A 20,840-nucleotide genomic window follows, 5' to 3' on the forward strand; every position below is an offset into this window, starting at 1 on the left:
GAAATAAATGACACCAGGCTCTAGAGTCGCTGTCTGTGGGTTATGCTCCAAACACAGTGGTGTTGAAATGTATGATGGGATCTGAGTGAACTCTTCTAAATCCAGAAGGCAACTGTTAAGTCTTGAGGGTAAGAAGAATGACCCACTGCTAAGATGCAAGATGAACACAGGTTTTCTGAAGCCTGTTTTGCGTGTACTTGTGATTCAAATGGCACAGATCTACTCATGCTGAAATACGAACATAATTTAATGACTATCTGGGAGGGCTTTGAAGAGCTGTCTATTGACACATCTTCAGTACACCAACTCTGGTTGCAACTCTCTCTTATTTGTGATTACATAAAGAATGCCTTGCAACCATGTTGTTCTGCCCTGTTGGGCTAATCAGAGTTGAAACATCTTGTTCGTATAATGTGCTTCAATGCTCTTTTATGAACTCCTGTGTACTGAAGCAAAGGTTGTTGGAAGCCAGTCTTCTGTTTCCTTGTCTGCTGGGGATTGGGAGGGGGGGAGATTGGGGCTGGTTTGTTTTGTTTTCCAGAAATGATCAGTCCTGCTTAGAAAATATGGAATTCTGGATGAGAAAACAAAGACTGACTTCTAATAGAGGGTCGGTTATTGAGGTGAAATATTATCCCAGGCTGGGCAATGTAAAGAGAAACCCACCTGTTTGTATGAGATGCCATTAAACTATGGGAAGGTGGGGGTCTAATCGGAGCCTCTTTTGCAGAGGTGATTACATATAACAAAAGAAAGAACAGTGTCACTGCCCCAAAGCTGCATTATATAGTCTGGTGTCCCCCTGAAACTCAACTGCCATGTTTCTTCCTTGACAATGGGACCTGAAATAACCTCTTGGTTTTGGTTTTTTGTGTGTTTTCAAGTATGTTCTTGCTTAAGGTTTAATTGGCTCCAGTCAGTAGGAAAGGGCTCCAAGGCTGATTATTTATGGCTTACTGTCAAAAGTGGCTATAAAAAGGGCAGTATTATCTTGGAGATGCTGGGAAGGAAAATGTGGTGGGGGGAGGATGGGGGAGTGTGTGTGTGCACGAATGTGTTTTCTTGTACTAGATGAAATCAGAGTTTTGCTGTCTCAGCAGTGTGGTTTAAATTGAAGATTAACCCTTTGACCTTCACGGTGTCAAATCACTTACAGATGGATCACCAGTTATATTTTTTCTTTTTTTTTACTTTTGGGGTGAAGGGGGGCTTTTTTTTTTTTAAAAAAAAAGGTTGTTTGTTCATGCAGCTGGGGCTTTTGAAAGGCTCAGAAGCCAATCTGATTAAAAACAGCACTTGGCTAAACTCTGCAAAATCCTACAAGCAAAAAAAAAGTTTAATCCTCTTGTGCACAATGCATAAAGGGTCTGCTCTTTTCTTTTTGTAATGTAAGAGCTACAATTATTTCTGGAGAACTTATCATTTCCCTCTCTCCCCTCATCCCTTGCTGCACCCCCTTGTTATGCTGATGGGATTAAAGTGTCTGCTCTTGAAAAGTGTAACTGAGTTGTTATTGGAAAAGAGAAGTGGTATGTTGCAATTTTAGAAATATAAATAACCTTGCTTCAACTGTTCTCCTCTACAGCATCAGCAGAACAGAAATCAAGTGTGGTGGCAGCTTTTTCTCTTCCTACACAACTTGGCCTTAAACGCGGAGGTGAACAGGAACCACACTGGGCAGAGGTGAGCTTTGCCCGCCTGTTTCAGGCCGCATCCAGTCTGCAGGGAGCACTGAACAAACACTGTTTCGGGGGCGAGACGTTGCACACCGCCGGCCGGATGTGAGGACTCTGAATTTCTGATACTCGTCTTCAAGTTTGGGGGTTTTTACGGACTCTTCTTTGCTGCTGCCTGCCTCGCGAGGCAGGGAGCTCTTGTCCAACACTGTCGAAGGAAAGCCAGAATGTGGGTGTGTTTGGTAAAGCTTGCTGCTGGTTCCCCGCGCCAGTGACCTCTGTGCAAGGGAGGCAGGTGTTAGACTAACGGCTTCCTCTGCCCTGTGTGTTAGTCAATGATAGAGTGCAGGAGTGTCATTTTGGCTGCTAGTTAAAAATGATGTCTGGGATTGATGACTCTAAACATATTTTGTGTATCCTCCAGAGCAGAGATGCTCGATTCTTCCACTAAGAAACTTCTTTTTAGCAATGAAAACATTCAAGTAGCTTATATCCATCAGGGTACATGTTTTTTGCATGGGTTGCTGTTTGTTTCCTTGCACCCTGTGTGAGAGAAAATCAGAAAGAAATCTGATCTCTTCAGTCTTTCCATTGGGCACCAGTTGCAGCGCTCTCATATGAAGTTGTTCTTTGTCATTGCCATCAATAGACAAAATCATTTCAGTAGAACAGCCTTAAAATTAAACCTTCTTGGGGTTGCAGGTGGCTTTTAGTTTCTGCCAGTTTGCTTCCAGTTCAGCATTTGCAGTGCCCGTGAGCCAGCATGAAGCCAAAAACCATGGAATACAACACAAACATCGTTCTTCTACAATGCTAATGTATATGTTTTTATTAGTTTTATGATGGGTGTTTATTTTGTTTTGCTTTTCTTTTCTCTTACTATAATGTGGTTGGTCAGGAACGCTTAAGTCCCAGGCATCCGATAGTTTTGCTTCATGATTTGACAGGGAAATTAATTAGCAACTAGTCTGACATGCACACTGTACAGGCAGTCTGTCTGTTACTCTAGTATGTAATGTTTGGAGGCTGCTGTAAGCATATATTGACTAGCAGCAGTAATAGTACTTCAAGGGAGATCTTCTAACAGTTCCCAGTTTGTATGCACTCAGAAGTTTGTCCATATGACTGACACTATTGGACCAGCACAGGGAAATAACCCTACCAAAAGGAAGTAGCCTTAAATATCAATGGGTACTTCTCTGTAGCCTTAAATATCATTACTTCGCAAACCCAGTGACAACTAGGGTAAAACATGAACAGGAAAGCAATACAAACTTTATTTTCTTCAGACCATTTCCATATTGCCACTGCACCTTGTTGTAGGTCTCAAATGATACAACCAGCGTGAGGAAGAGCTGTCCAGAAAATTGCTCTTCAGTCCTGTTGCAAACATCAGCTTCAGGTGTTGAGGAATTATTCTGCTCTTGGTCCACTCAGAAAAATAAGCATTACTGTACGGGAAGAGTAGTTTACTTGCACATACGCTTTCTCCTCCACCCCTCTCTGCATATCCTTCCCTAATTCATGCTTTCTCTGGTATTTGTATAATCTCATCATTGCACTGTAGTGTCTGGTAACAATTTGCTGAACACAGTTAAAGTTGGACTTTCTCCCTCTCTCCCAGCCCCATTCTCTTGATTTGCATCCTGCTCTACTGTGGCAAAATGTGCTTTAGCTCCCTGAAAGAGATCCCCAAACCTTTTTCACTTTCATATATTCACAGCCACTCTCTTTCAACATAAGGAGAGTTTATGTGAGAAAAGCTTTTTTTTCTCTTATGTTATTTTTCTAGCTAGAGCTAGAGTAATATGTTTGTCCATGATGGTTAATAATTCATATAAATTAATCTCAAGTAATATTTTGGAGGGGGAGGGTTTACGGAGAGGGAGGGTGGGAGGTTTTTTTAGGAGGGGGGATTGTTTTTGGTTTTGTGTTGTTTCTTTAAGCATGTGCACTACAGAGTTACCCAGAGGGATACAAGTGATAGCTATTGCTGACTGTGCTGCAGCAGTATGGGAAGCCATTCTCTGCCCATGTTGACAGAGATGAGGCTTTCCGTACCTTGCTTTGCACAGTCTGCTTGGAGTAAGCGCTGGTCATTGAAGAGCGAGGACTTAAATGGGAAGGAAAGCCTGAGGGGTAGTGCAAGCATAGACTGAACCGGGGACCTCTGAGAAGCTGGATGTTAAGGAGAAGACTCTTAAATCAGAAGCTCTTAAAGAGGCAGGAGTGGAAGTGCTGAGGCCCAGGAAGCAATGCAGCAGTGCTGCATGCCTGCATGGGATGCTCTAGGATGTGATGCTTTAGGATGTGATGCTTGTGTTTTCCCACTGGTTGCCAGGACCCCTTTATCAGGAACAGTCAAAGCTACATCATAACAGCACTGCAAACTATGAAAAATTCAGCAAGTGCATCTAACACTTAAAAACCATCGTGAGCTTTCCCCTTCCCCTCTGCCTTGACTTGACTGCTGAACAGGCCAATAAGGCCTGTTCTGTGGATGTGTAAGGTGGAAAGATAGGTCTGGTACTGGCGCTTTCTGGTGTTGCGACCCAACCAGTTTAGCTAGGGTAAGACTCTTCTTAACTTGGAGAAACAAGTATCTGAAACTGTTCCTCAGTCAGGCTGCCTGCCTCAATACAGTCATTTGGCTCAGGGAAAGACACATCTTTGCCAGTCCACATTTCCCACTGTAACAACAGACTTATCAAAATTGGTCATGCCAGGGTCTCAAGTTAAAATCTCCTTGAACAACAATACTTCATTGGAGACATAGAGCTAATGCGAGACAAAGGCCGACTTCCTGCAATATGCGTGTTGGTTACTGGTGCCAGAGATTTACAACCACTGATAATATATTTTAATTATATTCCATATCTGCATATCTTGGAGAAAGGAAATATGCTCTGTCAACCCCAAAGTCTTATTTTGCTGCGTGTAGATTCGGAGGGGCAGGCTGGTTATTCACTTAGAGAAAAGCAGCTACTTCATACTTATACACTCTCACCTACTTGAGGAAATAGTGGGAAGATTTCACACTTTTATCAACAAATACACAGATGCACAGCACCCATGTATTTGTCACCCATTCCATGTTAGTAAGGCCCCTTAAGCACGCACTGAGGAGATCTTCCCTGCAGAGCAGCTATTGCAGTTTGGCCACAGACATATGTCGATTGATTGGGGAAACAGTTCCAAGGAACATGGTTTGAAGTCCTGTTGGTGAAGGAGTATGCTCGGGTTTTTAGATATTAGTTTGTCTTGGTGACAGGAATGGGACACTGTTTCTCTCTGTGCTGTAAAACTACAGTCTAACAATTTAGAAAGAACAGTCAGATCTTTCTCCTAAAACAAATTCTTATTTTTAATGAGCAGTTCTTAAGAAGAGCTTGAGCTGCTGCTGATGGTACCAGCAGCCTTGAAGTATCTTGCTTGCCTTCCCCGGATCTCCAAAACAGCTTCAGCCCTCAGCTGTTTCCTTGAGGGATGGAGTTCTTCCTATCCCTTCCCAACTTCCTGCCCTTTCAAATATAGAATCATAGAATCATAGAATGGTTTGGGTTGGAAAGGACCTTAAAGATCATCTAGTTCCAACCCCCCTGCCACGGGCAGGGACACCTTTCCACTAGATCAGGTTGCCCAAAGCCTCATCCAATCTGGCCTTAAACACTGCCAGGGAGGGGGGCAGTCACAACTTCTCTGGGTAGCCTGTTCCAGTGTCTCACTACCGTCATATCTTGTAACCTGTCTGTTCCTGGATCCAGCAAGCCTGGTGCTAGTAGGGAATATTTAGTTTTACTTTTGTTTCCTGCAGTTCTTGAAAGCTGAGCCAGTAATCACGAAGTGACTGCCCAGGGATAGCTGCAAACTGCCTTAAATAGGATACAACAAAGGCAGGGGAGAGGATGAATTTGCATGGAAGGGGTTGCGGTTGGATCTGTGTGTGGGACTGCAGCCTTCTCCCAAGGTGCTGATAATCCCTGGTAGCACTGAATTCCTGCATAACTGATCACATATCTCAGTTTAAATAGCTAGTTGTTATTAAATGTTGGCTGAACTCTCATTAGAGGAGTCCTGAAAGAAACCTCCTTATCAGCCTTTGCTTTGGAGCTGTGTATCAACAAGGGACTAGAAGCAAGGAACCCAGTCCTTCTTGATGTAGAAAGGGTGATTGCAAAGACATCTTTCTTTCTACTGGCTGTTTACTTTGTCCCCTCAAGCCTGGATTAAAGGTACAGGTGATGTGTGTATGTGAGGTTGCTACAGTCCTGGAGTTGCTCCATAGAAGTCACTGGAGCTGTACCTAAGGTTGAACTTCAGTCAGTGTGGGTCTCGGCACTCTGCTGGGAAACTGCACGTTCTGCCTGTTAGTAGACTAGGGAGAAGGGTTGGTTTTTTTTAAGAAAAAGCAAAATTACTTGAGGCAGTTGCTGCAATGTGACTCCATCAACTCTAGAATGAATTCCACCCTTCTACTGCTGGTCCTGACCCATATCTCTGATGAAGCTGTGGGAATGGTGAGACTGTGACATGCTGAATGGTGTGCTATTGAGGGTATTTTCAAAGGGAAAAACAGGGAGAGCACTCAGCATATGTGCTAGGATCAAACAAGAATGCAGATATGTGGAGGTCTTGCCTTGTTTTACCAGCAATATTTACTGCAAGTTTATATGTAAAAGGACCATGGAATGCCCGTTCATAGTCATGGGAGCTCTGCACACGGACCAAGCGCTATCGAGTATTAGCATAATTTGACAGCAAAGGTTTTTAATAACGTCCTTCAAAAGAATCCGTCTTTCAAACTGGCATTTGTGATCATTTGCAAAAATGCCTGCCTGTTGCCTTTGATTGTTTTAGCAAGAAGAAATACCTCAAGGAATTGATAAAAGATCCTAGGACAATCTTTTACAGTTCCTAAAGACTTCAGTGGTCTCTGTTTCTTTGGTTTGCACGTGTTCACACAGGTGTTACACAGCTCAGTTCTTCTCCACCAGGAAAAGCAGAAAAGACCAAACACATCAAATGCACTGGAATGTAATTGTGTGCATGTGCGTTGCGTGTGTGTGCGTATGTGTTCTTAAACTGAATGCAGTCTGACATCCCCTACCCCTTCTTTCTTCCACGTGCCTCACCTTCCCCCTTAGCCACAGAAAGGAGGGTCTCTTCCTGCGAATCCCATGCTGGAAGTTGGTTTCTGGGAAGCGAAACCTCATGGCTGTGGGCTGTTTTTTAAAGCCATGTTTCAGTTCTGTCTTCAGACTCTTTGCTGCCTTTGGGGAACGGAGGGGTGGGAGGGGTAGATTCTTAAACTGTTTTTAAAATCTATTATGGAAATTTTGCATGTATAAAGTTATTCTTAAATCTAAAGGAGTCTCCCTGATTTGTGGACAGAGCTCCAGGAGAGCATCGTCACAGATTTTTCAACTCCAGTTTTGATCAGAGTATTCTGAAAGGAAGATTTGATGACAAAAGGGGGAAAGACTGGTATGATGGAAAGAAGACATTGTCAGTATCTATCTCCTTAAATAAATGTCAGAAATTAGGCTTGTAAAAGGGAAATTTCAAAACAGCCCAAGGAATTTGTATGTCTGCTTCCACGGGGTGCATTTGAAAATCCTGCCACAAAATTTGAGTTTGGGTATCTAGACTGTTGGGTTTTTTTGGTAAAACTGATCACGTATTTCTTCTTCTGTTCTCTTCAACAGTATGTAGTACAGCCTCCCATGTTTCTAGGTAAAATTCACTGATGAGAGTACTGTGAAGTGTGGATTCACATTTTCTCCTCCCCTTCCTCCATGACTTTTCTACTTTGGTGGGATACTTTTTCTTTTCTTTTTTAAAACTTCAGAGTCCTTCATCTGGAAAACAAAAAGGGTAAGATGAGCTAGAACTTGCAATGATGTACTTCATAAACTTTCCCTCAATGGAGGGTTTCCCCATGAGTTCTGATATTCACCAGAATATGATACTGTCCTGCTGTAAAGTAAACCCAATGCTCTCCTGCAAGATTTTTGTCTGAATTAGTCCTGAAGTGCACACACCTTCTTTGCCATGGACTGAGACCCAGTGAGAATGTAGCATTTTGTTTATCCTGGTTGTGTGCCTCCAGGACTCCTGCCTGTACCAATGGTGACTGGGCAGAGCTCCTTTTTTTTTTGTATCTGTGCAGTATATTTGCTTTGTGCTTTCTTTCTTTGGTGCTTTTTAATACTTTAATACTTGGATTTTTTTTTTCTAATAACTGGTACAATTTTTAATAAAATTGTTAAATTCTTTGCCTGCGTTCTTTGTTTTATTTTTTAAGGGATGAAGGGCATTTACACAGCTGGCCCATTCTGGAGTTACCCAAATCAGTGATACAGTTTGGGTTGTTCAACTTTGGTAGATCCTTTTACGTGCAGCCTAATACCAGGCCCTGCAACACAGACAAGTTTTTCGTTCCAGATTGGACTACTTTCCTTGGGCATAATTTAATTTATGAAATAGTCTTTCAAGGAGGTATATTCCCACGCTTGGACAGAGAACTGCTACTACTTGGAGCTGCACGGTTAACTTACTGCTTCAAATCAGGAAGATCTCTTAAGACATACATGGGATGCATCCTCCAAATTTGCAAGATGTGACCTTCGGTTGATGGCTGCTTACCTACTGCCTACGCAAGTACATTCAAAGGCACTCAGGCCTTGAGGATAAAGATTCATTGCTTGGGAATCCTGCTAGGGAAATATGGATCTCACTGGTCTTCTGATATAAAGGCAGCAGAGGATGGTGACTGTGGCTTTGAGAGGGCTTGCAAAGTGGTAATGACTCCCTCAAACACAGACATGAGAATGTCTTGGCCATCCCAAGCGACAGCAAGACATGTGTTTTGGTAATCAAGACATGTGTTTTGGTAATCATCAGACCGGTCCTTAAGTTTTACTATGTTCGTATAGGGAAAAACTACCTCCATTAAGTAATGGTAGTTAACCTGGGTGGAACAGAAGTGGTGGTGTATCGCAGATCATTTATAATATAGCTGGTCAAATTCCTTCAACCACATTCCTCTGCCAGTGCGATGCTGCTGGTACAGTGTTCATGGGAGGCTTTAGTTAACAATCCTACACGATGTTAAGTTGCCTCCACTGGTGTGTGCATGTTACAAAAGGGCCTTTCATTCCAAGAACACATGATGTGTGTGGTATGAAAAGCCACATGTGCATCTAAGACCACAGGGGGAAAAAGACAGTTTTTCTTTTCATTGTATTAGATCTAGTGAGAAGTGTGTCCACTAGCCAGCCTCATGTGACCATGAAAAGAGCCTGTTGTAACACACTGATACGAGGGGACAGAAGTGAGATTGACTTAGATGGGAGGGTTGGCTCTGAATTTCCTCATTCTCATGTGGTTAAATTCTCACTGTTAATTAAACTCTCACTCTTAAAAGCTTTAATAATTCTTGTATCAAAGAGAAGAATGGCTTTTAAAACTGAATGGTTTGTAATACTACCCCAGAAGCATTTGCCAAAGCAGCGGGATGGGTTGCACCTTGCTCAAAGCAAAGGCAAGTGCACAGATGTATGTGCCTTTGTAAGGCCTCCCTTCCTCTGAGATCTCCTGGATTAATCTTGGCTCTTTGGTTTGGCTCTGTCATGACCTGCTGTCTGTCACCCGGCCGTGGCAAAGTAGACTCAGGGTGCATGGAAACATTGTCAGGGTTGGGCATCAGGACCAAACACTACAGGCTGGAACATTCCTATTACCACAGACATTAATACCTTTTTTTTTTTTGTAGTTTGAAAGAAACTGGATATCCTAGAAAATGTACTTCAGAAAAGCTTTCATCTTAAAATACTAAGCCTGCATACTAACAGGGCACTTTCAATTTATTTCCAGCCATGGCCCCTTTCATGGCAATCACAATGTGTCCCTCACTTTCTGTACTAACATGACTAGCACTTTAAGGGAAAATGAGTTTTGTTATTAACTTCCTAGCGGTATGCTGTAGGGACAAGGTAAAAAGTTTAAGTAGGATTGCTGCTTCAAGGAAAAAAATGTTTATGAAGAAGTGCTCAGCCTGTCTCGTTAAAAATAATAAAGCACTCTGAGGACGAGAAAGTTCTTTGGTTGCGCAAGCTACTGCACAAAGCACTCTATTTTCATGGCTCTGGCTGCTGAAGTTTAGAAGCCACTATAGTATATGGATTGGGGAATATTTTTCAAGCACCTATAACATTGTTTTACGGTTCAGTAAATGTGCCAGTCCTTAGTCTCTGCAATGTATATGCAAGCTTGGAAGCACCTCTACTAACCAGTTTCACCTTCTGTTCTCATACCAGAGTAATTCAGAAATAATCCAGCCCCATTTCCTCCTTTTGCCCCCCTCCCTTTCTATTTATGGAGAGATGGGGTTTGGGAAGGAAAAAGTGTCCCAAAAGCAATTTTTGACAGTTTGGGGAAATTAGTGTTAAAATGCAAGAGCTGCAGTTCCTTCGTTGTGCATATCACTGGTTCCTGTTGAAAGGCTGGAACTGAAAGAAACCTGTTTCCAACAGGAATCTAACAGAGTGGACAATTATTTCTGGCAGCGAGTTGTCTTCCACCTGATATGATGCTTGGTACCCTAACAGACATACAGAGTCCGACAACAAACCACCAAGTGTGACGCATTGACATCAGTATTCATATTCCCCTCTGTAAGTCCTTTCAATCTTGATTTCTCTTAAATGAATTATGTTCTCTGTACCGTTCATAATAGACTCCTTTCTTTCTCCATTAAAGTCTGTGTCAGCATTCTCCTTCTCTGTGTTTTGCCTCAGGGCTCTTGATGTATACAAAGGCTTCTCTGTTTTCTGCTCTTAGTCACACGCTTTCACTCTTAACCTCAATGCTATAAACTAAACATCCACCCACTATGGCTGGAGATGACCCTGTTTACGTCTGCTGCTCAAATCACGACAGCAACAGTCATGAAACTTATGTTTTCATGGGGACAGTTAGCTCTTAATAAGAGGACAATGAGGCCTGACTTCTTATAACACTATGAGTTTTTGCAAAAATTTCAACAGAAATAAATAGCTGGGATAAGTTAATGGAATCTGTAAAGAAATGGCTTGTTACAATAATTTTACTTCACCATGTTTTTAAATTACTGTAGATGATTTGTTGTAGCAGTCCACTGTGGTGTTGGGACACTCCAACTCAATCCGAGACAGCAAGGGCACAGGTAGGGGAGTGGGGCTTATGTTAACATTTCGGGGTTGATCATGGTGATCGGCCTGGTCCATGGCTCTCCACAGTGCCGGCAGTAAGTGTAGAACAGCAGGGTCACCCACACCTCTGAGAAATTCCCATTCTTGGACACCTTTGCTACCAGCCTTACTGCCACGACTAAGAGGATGGCTCTTCCTAAGGAGACCACCAGCCTGTAGGAAACGGGGTGAGCAGTAACAGGTTTAGGAACACAAGGCAAAGGGGCAGGAACACTGTTAATTCACAGTGTGGGACAACTGTTTTGCAGGTGGCTGAAAGAGTCTGTCAGGCTGGAGCGAGGTTTACTTCTCTGCAAGCACAACCGGCTGAAGAGCGTGCTGGGAGCAAGGCACAGTTCTCCATGAGGGGCTGCTGCTCTCCTGGCCAGGTCTCAGCAGGTGCTGCTGGAGGCAGAGCAGTCCTGGGGGAGAGTGGCTGCTCTGACAGCCCCCCACACCCATGGTCACCTGCTGCACTCCCCCTTCCCTTTCATCATTTGGCAAGAAGGTGCTGAGATGCTGTTATTATAAACAGAATTTCAGAGTCTTCCTGATGGGTCTCACCTGCAACCCTACCCATCATTTCCAGCACTGGGGCAGCAGCTTGCCAGCACTCCCCACACCACTCCCCTTCACGCAGGGAAGCCCGGGGCTCCGCAGCCAGCAGCCAGCTCGCTTGGTCTCCTCGGCGCTCACACACAGCCCTCCTCCGACAGGACGAGGTCACGGAGCTCATTTTGCCTGTCAGTGTGAGCACGCTCCCCATAGAACATTTGCTGGCACATTCATTAGTCTAATTTTAAATATCCCAAGTGAATGCCTTTCTGCTGTTTCCCTCGGGAGACTGCTGTACCTACTAATAAATCTCACTGACAAAAGGTTTTCCCTAATATCCATCCTAACTTCTTTCTCTCTTAATTATATTCCAATACCCTACTTGTACGTCCTTGTGTCACTTTGCAAGGAAACCTTACCAAAGTAATTTCTGTAACTAATGCACCCCAGAGCTCACTGAACTCCTTGGCAAAAGCTCCTGCTGACTTCAATGTACTTGCAGCCAGCTTTCGGGGAAAGCTCTGCCTTCCCCCTCGGTGCAAGCCTATATCCCTGGAGCCGGCACGGTGCGGCACAGCAAGGCTTAGTTAGTGTTACCACCCAGCCCTTTCACTGCTGCCCTTGTCCTCTTTCTCCCTGGTACCACGAAAGACTTCGGTGAGGGTCTGAAAATGGAAAACAAAGTGTATTAACCCAGGATATTTTTCAGGCTTTCGGAGGTGCTCAGCACTGGCTATGGCAGTGGGGCCAGCAGCCTGTGGGATTCGGGGCCGAGGGTCCAGCAGGATGGTTTGGCACATACCTCCTGGGAGCTGCTTACCTGGGAGCAGCGACCTGGCTCCACTGCCCAAGTACCGCCGGTCCAGCTGCCACGGTTGTGTCCCTGCATGGCAATATCCCTGCCTGGGGTCACACTGTAACAACAACATGACATTCGTTGCTGCAAAGTCGGATGTAGTAAAGCATGTCCCTTCATTTCCTTCCCTGTACAATCATGAGTCATGCTTCTTGGGAGCAGATAACTGGGGAAACCAAACAGTGCCTCAAGTTGTGCCCAAACATGAATAAATACTTAATCAATCAATCAATCAGGGATTTATCAGAAAAATACATGTTTTATGATGTAAGCTGTTATTTGGAGCTGACATTATGTGGTCCTTATGCCTCCACATGAACTAGGCACTTTTCCTTCAGGTAGCGTCACCCACAGAAACAAAACCATCCTCACTCCCACTGCAGTAGTTCACTTGCCCTTTAGAAAAGAAGAACCAAAGCAGAGCACCTGGCTTTGCACCAGCTGCTCATGAAGTTGGCTTGGGTGAGTCTCCCTCAGAGGGGGGTCACCACAGCCCCCATCTACAGCAGGTCTCTCCTTGACATGGTAGATGTAGCTTGCAATTCCTGATAGCCCACTGCGTTGTGATCTTTAGTTAAAGGTGCTTGGTGTCAGTCAACCTATTTGGCACTTTATCAGAGTGGATATGCTCTCCTTATTTTCTTTGTGCCTCAGTGGTCCCCCCAGCTGTCTCCCAGCTGAGGACACCAGCCTGAGTCACCTCCACTCTTAGGCATCTACTGCTTCTTAGGTTGCCTGAGGGGCAGCTCAGGTGCCTGGTTCAGAGTGGTGGAGCTGATGGAGTGGCTAGGCACCCAACAGTTGGGTGTTGCCAAGTTCAAAGTTAGGATGTTAACTTCCCTTTGTCTTTGTGCTTCTACTTACTCATCACTGCCCAAAATACAGTAGTGCATTTTGTTAATCTCAGAACAGACATAGTTTTATAATGGGATGTTACTTCTGTGCATTGCACTCCTTTGTCTGCAATACGATACGGTTTCTAATGTCTCATTTTTTTTGAGTTGGTACTTGTCCAGAGCACTTCTTCATCTTGCCAACTAGTGATTAATTGGCTCTACTGAAAGGCTCAACACTTTTCTGTACGTTTACCAGAGGAGGTAGAGGAATGTGTGCTCTATATAGAGTAAAGGCATGCCCTAAGTGGGTTTAAAAATGGGTCATCACTTGCTCATTTTAGAATCTGTGCCCTTAAAACACATACGGAAAGGTGCCCTACCTTTTTGGTACCATTTTTTTTAATCTAATCATGAGTGGGAATCTCAGTGGAAAGTTCAGAAACTTCTGTTTATCTTCAGGTAAACACAGTACAGACAGCTCAAGCACGAACCTCCTTGTCCTACCCCAATGTTGTCAGCTGTCATAAAGAGTGTGGTTTTGTCCTTTGCTGCAGGAATTTCCATGATGATGATACAATTTTTACCTCCTGACAGTTCAGGGGGAAAAAAATATTAAAAGCGGTTGGCCTAGGCAGACCCTTGTCATCTGTAGTTTCAGTTACAGTACCTGTGCTGACCGAGATGTCTTTCAGCATGCTGAGCCATATATTAAGGCTTTGGAGGGTTAATGGTCCACTTGCAGCTAGGACACTTGATGTTGTGGTTTAACCCCAGCCAGCAGCTAAGTCCCCCACAGCCACTCGCTCACTCCCCCACAGTGGGATGGAGGAGAGAATTGGAAAGGTAAAAGTGAGAAAACTCGTGGCTTGAGATAAAGACAGCTTAACAGGTAAAGCAAAAGCCGCGCACACGAGCAAAGCAAAACAGGGAATTCCTTCACTACTTCCCATGGGCAGGCAGGTGTTCAGCCATCCCCAGGACAGCAGGGCTCCATCATGCTTAACGGTTACTTGGGAAGACAAACACCATCACTCTGAATGTCCCCCCCTTCCTTCTTCTTCCCCCAACTTTATATGCTGAGCATGACACCATATGGTGTGGAATATCCCTTTGGTCAGTTGGGGTCAGCTGTCCCAGCTGTGTCCCCTCCCAGCTTCTTGTGCGCCCCCATCCTCCTCACTGGTGGGGTGGTGTGAGAAGCAGAAAAGGCCTTGACTCCGTGTAAGCACGGCTCAGCAATAGCGAAAACATCCCTGTGCTATCGACACTGTTTCCAGCACAAATCTAAAACTTAGCCCGATACTAGCTACTATGAAGAAAATTAACTCTATCCCAGCCAAAACCAGCACACTTGAGAACACTTGGAGCACAGCTTGGAATGGGACTCAGCGCTCTAATTCACAGAACTACATATCAGCTACTTGCTATGTAGCCTTTTAAAAGGAAATCCCAAAATAGGAGCTTCGACAATCCTTGTTGTCACCCTTCTGCAAGAGAACTTCATGAAGCAATTTGACTTTGTTCCTACTTCTGTGTTAGCATCTGATGTGTTAGCCCTAAGGTTGGAAATTCATGCTGTTGCAACCAGACATCCATGGTTCATGTCTTGCAGATGACCCAAACATGGGTGTGTTTCAGCTGGCCATGATGCTGGTAACCACTAGACCACAATCTGCTCACAGAGCCAAGAATAGCAAGAAGATTTCTGATGTTCAGCTTTCAACAAAGCTGTCTCACTTGCTAGACATTTTGGAGTTGGCAATGTTAGCAAACTGACAGGGACCCTAGGAGTGGGCAGGTAGAACTGGAAACGGAAAGGCAGGACAAAAAAAAAGAAAAAAAAGGATTTCTAAAGCATTTTCTAGTTTTGTTTTTTAGTGTAGGTTTTGTTTGGGGTTTTTTTGAGTCTGACTCACAATTTTAAATTTGTGGTAGGTTATAGTGTTGCCAAACCTAATATATCTTATCCTTCATCTAATCCTTTCTCCGAAGTTTTCATACTTATTCAATCCTTGATCTGTCTTTTGGGATGGCTTCTAAGGATACCAACCAGTAGCAGATGTGATACTTTTTTTTTTTGTATTGTGGACATCTCCTGAAAGAATTGCACCAAAATAACAAAACAGCAACAGCTTTTGGGAGCTACTAAACACCTTCCAGACATTTCACCTTCCAGTCGCTACAGTTGATTTGAACAGGGAACTGATAAAGAAATGCTGTCAAGCCCAGGCAAGTTATGTTTTTGCTTCTCCATCTGAATCATTTCTTGACTGCTTGTTGAATGCTTGAGAGCAAGTTGGGTGCCTTCCAAAACAAAGCAAAGATAGCCTCCCTGTCCCAGAGAGGTTACAGTGCAAACAGAGACTACCCAGCATGTAATAGCAATCTTCTGTGCATACGGGAAGCAACGGAGGCAGTTGATCATATGGATTGTGTAGGCAGGACCTAAAGACAGATGTGAGGCCATACTAGTTGCTTGTCTGTGTTATTGGCCTGTTGGAATTCCCCGGTGCACGGCCCTGGGAAGCACTTCAGGTCACGGGCAGGAGGGATGCAGCCCAGGACAGGTCACTGAGCCAAGATATGTCCCACTGGTTGCACTATACACATACGTAATGTTTTAAATTGAGCTTAGTGAAAGGATTTGCATGGATATTGCACATGATCCAAGTGACCAAGGCTTAGTTACCAAGCTTTTGAACAGGAAAGGAGGCTTCTGGATCAAAAATTATAATGTTTCAGCGCACATAAATTACAGGTTCATCTCTCTACGTACTGACAGTTATAAACAGCTCTTTCTTGGCCCTAGGTCAGATGTATGGCTTTGGCCATAATTACATTCTTTGTAGATAACTTTTTTTTTTTTTGGGTACCAGAGCTTTTGTAATGAACATAGCCTTTGCATTGCTGTTTGTCTCCTGCTCCCTTTTCCTGCCACGACTGCCATCTCCTGCCGCCAGCAGCATCTGGGTGCTCAGGACAAGGGACATGCAGCGTAGGTCACCAGCAAGGGGAGGGGAGATCAGCAGGGAAAAGTTCAGGAGATCAGCTCAAAACTCCTTCTCTTGAGTTTTGAGCAGGACCTGCGACGGCAGCATAGTGAGAAGCCCTGACGCGGTGGTGTGCGGTGAAGGGGGCTTCGCCCTGCCTGCCGGAGGAGGAGGAAGCAGTGTTCTTTATCACTCTTGTTTCCCTCTGTCCTGCAGTCAGGTTTTCTGCTTGTTTTTCATTGTGCCCTTCACGTGTTTTCCATCTCTCCAGAAATCACTGGCTTTGTTTAAAATAGACTCGGAGTGGCTGCCAAGACTTTATCCAGAGAGAGAGAGAAAAACGCACGGACGCCAAGTTCCTATAGAGTTATCAAAAGCTTTCACTCCCCATCAAGATCTCTGAATATACCAGAAACCTGGTCTTCTCAGGAAGAGCTCTGTGTAGTCACAACAACTCTTCCTGCAAGAGCCACCATTTCTGCCCAGGAGAGTTCACCACAGCTCCCAGTGGTGTCTCCCGAGATCTCCTTGTAAGAGCCCTCACAAGTCTCTTACATACTGGGATTTTGGTCCTTCTTTGCAGTGCATTGAATATATACAGAAAAATCACAAAGTTAGAAGAAAATGGCTTGAGGATGTTTGACTCAGAAACATTTAAAGGTACCACCCTCATAAAGTAACAGATTTCATCAGAGCACAGCTTTGTGTTGTAGGCTTGCAGCCAAGGAGGATTCACCTTCAGGGTCTTTGCTGAGTATGTTTGCCTTCTCTTTATGCTTTACCACCTTTTTCTAACCCAACCCTAAAGGGATTTCCTGCTTTGTCTCTGAAAGGAGATGCTATTGCTAAGTAATTCCCAGCTGGGATCTTATCATCTCCTTCTCTCTGCAACAGTTCAAGTTAGCAAGATAAGTACGTGTAAAATTGAAAACAGAAACAGCTCCTTCGTCACCAGAGCAAAAGATATTAAAATGGAGACAAAAATGAATGTCCTTTGCTTTTAGGTAGAGTGGTTTTATTTACCTCTGGCTTTTGCATCTGTTTCCTAATATTTCTTGATCAGAAAAGCTTACTGAAAATACTTGTGATGGCTGGTGGGGAGAGACTTTCCTAACAGAAGCAGCTCTTTCTGACAGAAAGTAAACAAGCCTGGAGCAGGCTTTAAGACCACCACTCCTCCCACCAGGACTGCAAGCACAACAGCTGAAAGCCAGCAGGCTCGGAAGTTTCAGTTGCTAGAACAAGCTGTGATGTACATCGAAGAGATATCAGGAGCAAAGGGGTGTTCCTTGCACACTTTGGTTTCAAATGGGCAGCAAGGTCTCATTTTGCCTGTGGCACTCCACAGTCTCTTGCCACCTGCTCTCTCTTGTACTGAGGTCTCTGCATTTACACCTTGGTCATTGCCTGCTTCTTATCTTCCCAGGCACTCTGGATGGTCCTAGAAAACCAGCCTTTCAGTTCATCCTGGTTGCTTGCTCAACCAGTTCCAATTCTTCTGCCTTTCTGTGCCCCAGATCTGAGTTTCCCTGTGTTGTCTCAGTGGTTTGATACCTTTCATGGTGGGACCTCGCAACAGGGCATCGGGGAGGGAAAGCTGCCTTCTGTGAAGGAAGTGTGTGGTGGATGCCAGACTTTTTTAATGTTAAAGGAGGGGGAGAGTTGCAATTTTAGATGAAGTGTAAAAAAGATGATCTCCTGTTTCTCCTCCTATTGCTCGTCTCCCTGCTCCCCTTTGAAGGTGTCCTCTCAGCTCTGTCACAGGTAATCTGCGTGCAGCCAGTTCCTCCTCTTACTCTTCCTAGGAAAACAGTGTCATCTTGCCACTGTTCTTCCCTGCACGCTGACAGAGCAGAGTGTGCTTGAAGTGTGTTTGAAGTGACAGTCTTCTTCTACAAGTCCTGGCTGTAGATTACATTAGTGAGGCCCTGTCCAGCTCCGCCGCTGGCACAGGCGCAGCGTTTTCAGGGCAATGGGAGTGTCCCTGACCATGCCTCCCCTGTGCGTGTGTATATCTGTACTGCGATTAAGTCTGCAATTATGGTAAGCACATGGAGAACTCCATGCACAAAGTATGTACTTGTTGTTTTGAAAGTTGGGGCAATAACATCTTGATGACTTACTTTATCTCTGTAAATAATGGCTGAAAAATATTTATTTCTTCATAGTATTGTGAAGATTCAGAATACTTCAGAAAGTGTTTTGAGGGAAATTGCTGCTCCTGGAACTATTATAAATTAAATCTTTGGTCATTCACCTCATTCACGGTGTTAACGCTCCATAAGAAAGGAGTGCCACTGTCATTGCTTTTTTCCTAATACTGTTTTTCTGCCATTTCCTGCATAAGCAGGGAATACTCAGGTAGCCCCAGAAAAATCTTGAGTCACAAAACACCTTTCTGTCTAACCTGGTGCACTGAATACCTCATTCAGCACTGAGATGGGTGGTGATGGGTTCTCCCAGAAAGCTCGGCATCACTGCAGGAATTAGCCTTAAGTATTGATGACACACACACACACACCCCTATTTATTTTGGGGAGGGTGGAAGGAAGTAAGAGACAGAGTAACACAAAAATGCTGGTGCTGTGAAAAACAGTGAGGGGTAAGAAGGAAGAGATGCAGCACCCTGAGTAACCAGCAAGAACAAAGCACAGATTAAGCCTTTGCACAGCAAGCAGAAATTTATAAAAGGCATCAGACCAGGATGCTGCTTCTTTAGTTCTTTTTGAACAGTTCTGAAAACGAAGTGAATTAATAGTTTCCAAACCTAGCAGGTAAATTTGCAGCAACCAGAAACATGAGAATAAAGAGGGTGGTAAAGCAATATTAAAAAAGAAGATTACAGACTGGAAATTGGGCTCAGTGCAAAATCTTTTTTTTCTTTTTCTTCTTTTTTTTTTTTTTTTTAGTTACTGTAACTATAAGCAAGAAACACATGCCAGAGGAAATGAGAATTTAAGAAAATATAGAGAGCTTGGCAGGGCCACAAAATGAAATCTTAAAGGAAAGAAAATTTAGAGAACAGAAGGAAATATTAGTTGGAGAAATGATAGAAGCATAGAAACATCGACTTTTCAAAGATATAATTTTGCACCCAACATTTTAACATCAAAGTTCTCCACTGCCTGAAAATGGTAAGTCTTGTCATATTGATCCTGGGGCAGGAAATTATGTGCATGCTTTGTTTTTAACCTGTTGGGAGAAAAAAAAATGCATACACAAAGGCAGGGAAAGAGGAAACCAATTCCAGCAATTTAATAGTTAAGGTGTTGGAATAGTTACCAGACACTGTTTCTGTAGGAATGATGAAGCTGAGATTTAGAAGACGTTGAAAGAATTGTGATTCTGAATGGCCAAATACACATTAGTGCCCCCACCTTGACACAAATAAACCACAGCTGCCTGGACAGCATAATTCCCTTTTGGCTTGAAACTGTATATGTTATTTAGAAGGCTCTTTGAGAATAGAAGCAGCCCAGTGAGAGATTCATAGAGAAGCCAGGGATCTAAAGCTGACCCAGCAAATAACTGCTTCTCGCTGCCTGTGCAAGAAAACTGAGGCAGTTGGATCCTCAGGAAAGGTAGCTGGAAATACAGAAAAAATAAGCCCTGATCCTTTCATCGAAGAAGATAACAAAGCAATAGCAGGTGCTCAGAGGCTGCTGTGAAAGGCCTGGTGTTGGATCCCTACTAGCGTGAAGCTTGTGCTGCCATGTTGGCCTTTGTTTGGTTGTCTGCAAGGAGTGGTATCTGGCTCCTCTGCATTCTGTGTAATTTAGTCTGCAATACGTGAAGTCACCGAACCTTCTGATCTGTTTACTCAGTGCTTCCAGAGGCCGTTTGTTTCCAAACATTATCATGTTACAGGTACTTGGAGTCCCCAGTTCAACCCTTTATAGTAGTTATTTATTACTCTGGTCTGGTCTGTGAATGCTGAAGCAGCAGTTTTTTCCTCACCGACGGTCCCACTGCAGAGCTGCACCCTCTGCCCTTGCCACCCACAACACCCAGGTCCTTGTGCAAGAGCTGCTTCCACAATGCATTCAGCCAGATGTGCTGAGCCCAAAACCCCTTAGCCCACACAGACACCTGCAGACAATGTGCTGGCCATACATGCAGCACGCATGGAAGGCATCAGGTGCATCACGCCAGAGGCAGAGACATCAAATTATCCACAAGGCCAAGGACTGGAGAGGGCAGCCTGCCTGTTGTTGCCTTTCACGAAACTTCACCCAAGGTTCTTATGGAGTGTACTCAGGAAAGAAAGGGATAATGGGAAGAGCTTGGTGGCGTGGTGGGACTTCGGGATTGCTTTGTACTCATTCTCACAGTATACCAGATTCCAATCATTGATCTAGAAGAGAAAGGCTGAGCAGCCTTTCTGTTTAAGGAAGCTGGTGGAGTACAGCGCATTCAGGCAGGGTCTACCAGAACTAGCAGTCTACCCATAGCGATGTGAGACAGCCTAGGAAGGAAAACTGGCCCGAGAAAACTAAATATTTGAGCAGCTAATCTGTGCTACATTATCAGTACCTGAGCTAGGTAATTAAAGCTAGCTCTTGCCCAGCTACAAAGTCTTTGGTCATGCCTTTAGGTTGCAGTGTAGGCATACCTGTGGTGTCTGAGAACATTTGCTTCAAGCCTCCCTTTGTAATTATTTAATGTGCTGAATGCATTGTATGGTGGGGTTCAGGGAT

At 44.1% G+C, this 20,840-nt stretch overlaps 1 protein-coding gene across 7 annotated transcripts in view; it reads left to right on the forward strand.

The window, feature by feature from the left end:
- BMF (Bcl2 modifying factor) overlaps nucleotides 1-20,840 on the forward strand; it is a 39,585-nt gene that overhangs the window by 15,983 nt on the left and 2,762 nt on the right. For 2 of the 7 annotated variants that reach the window (XR_011048068.1, XR_011048069.1), the window contains exon 5: nucleotides 1,586-1,668. The exons of 1 other annotated variant lie outside the window; for it this stretch is intronic. Coding sequence is in view for 4 of the 6 variants with exons in the window: in XM_068399603.1 (XP_068255704.1) it covers nucleotides 1,586-1,687 (102 nt within the window). In the remaining 2 variants the exon portion in view is untranslated. Of the gene's footprint in view, nucleotides 1-1,585; nucleotides 3,501-10,210; nucleotides 10,387-20,840 lie in introns of those variants that run through there. 4 more of the 7 variants (XM_068399603.1, XM_068399606.1, XM_068399602.1 and 1 more) reach the window with 3 other exon arrangements.

Source organism: Nyctibius grandis, chromosome 4 (genome assembly GCF_013368605.1).
Source record: "Nyctibius grandis isolate bNycGra1 chromosome 4, bNycGra1.pri, whole genome shotgun sequence".
Lineage (NCBI taxonomy): Eukaryota > Metazoa > Chordata > Aves > Nyctibiiformes > Nyctibiidae > Nyctibius > Nyctibius grandis.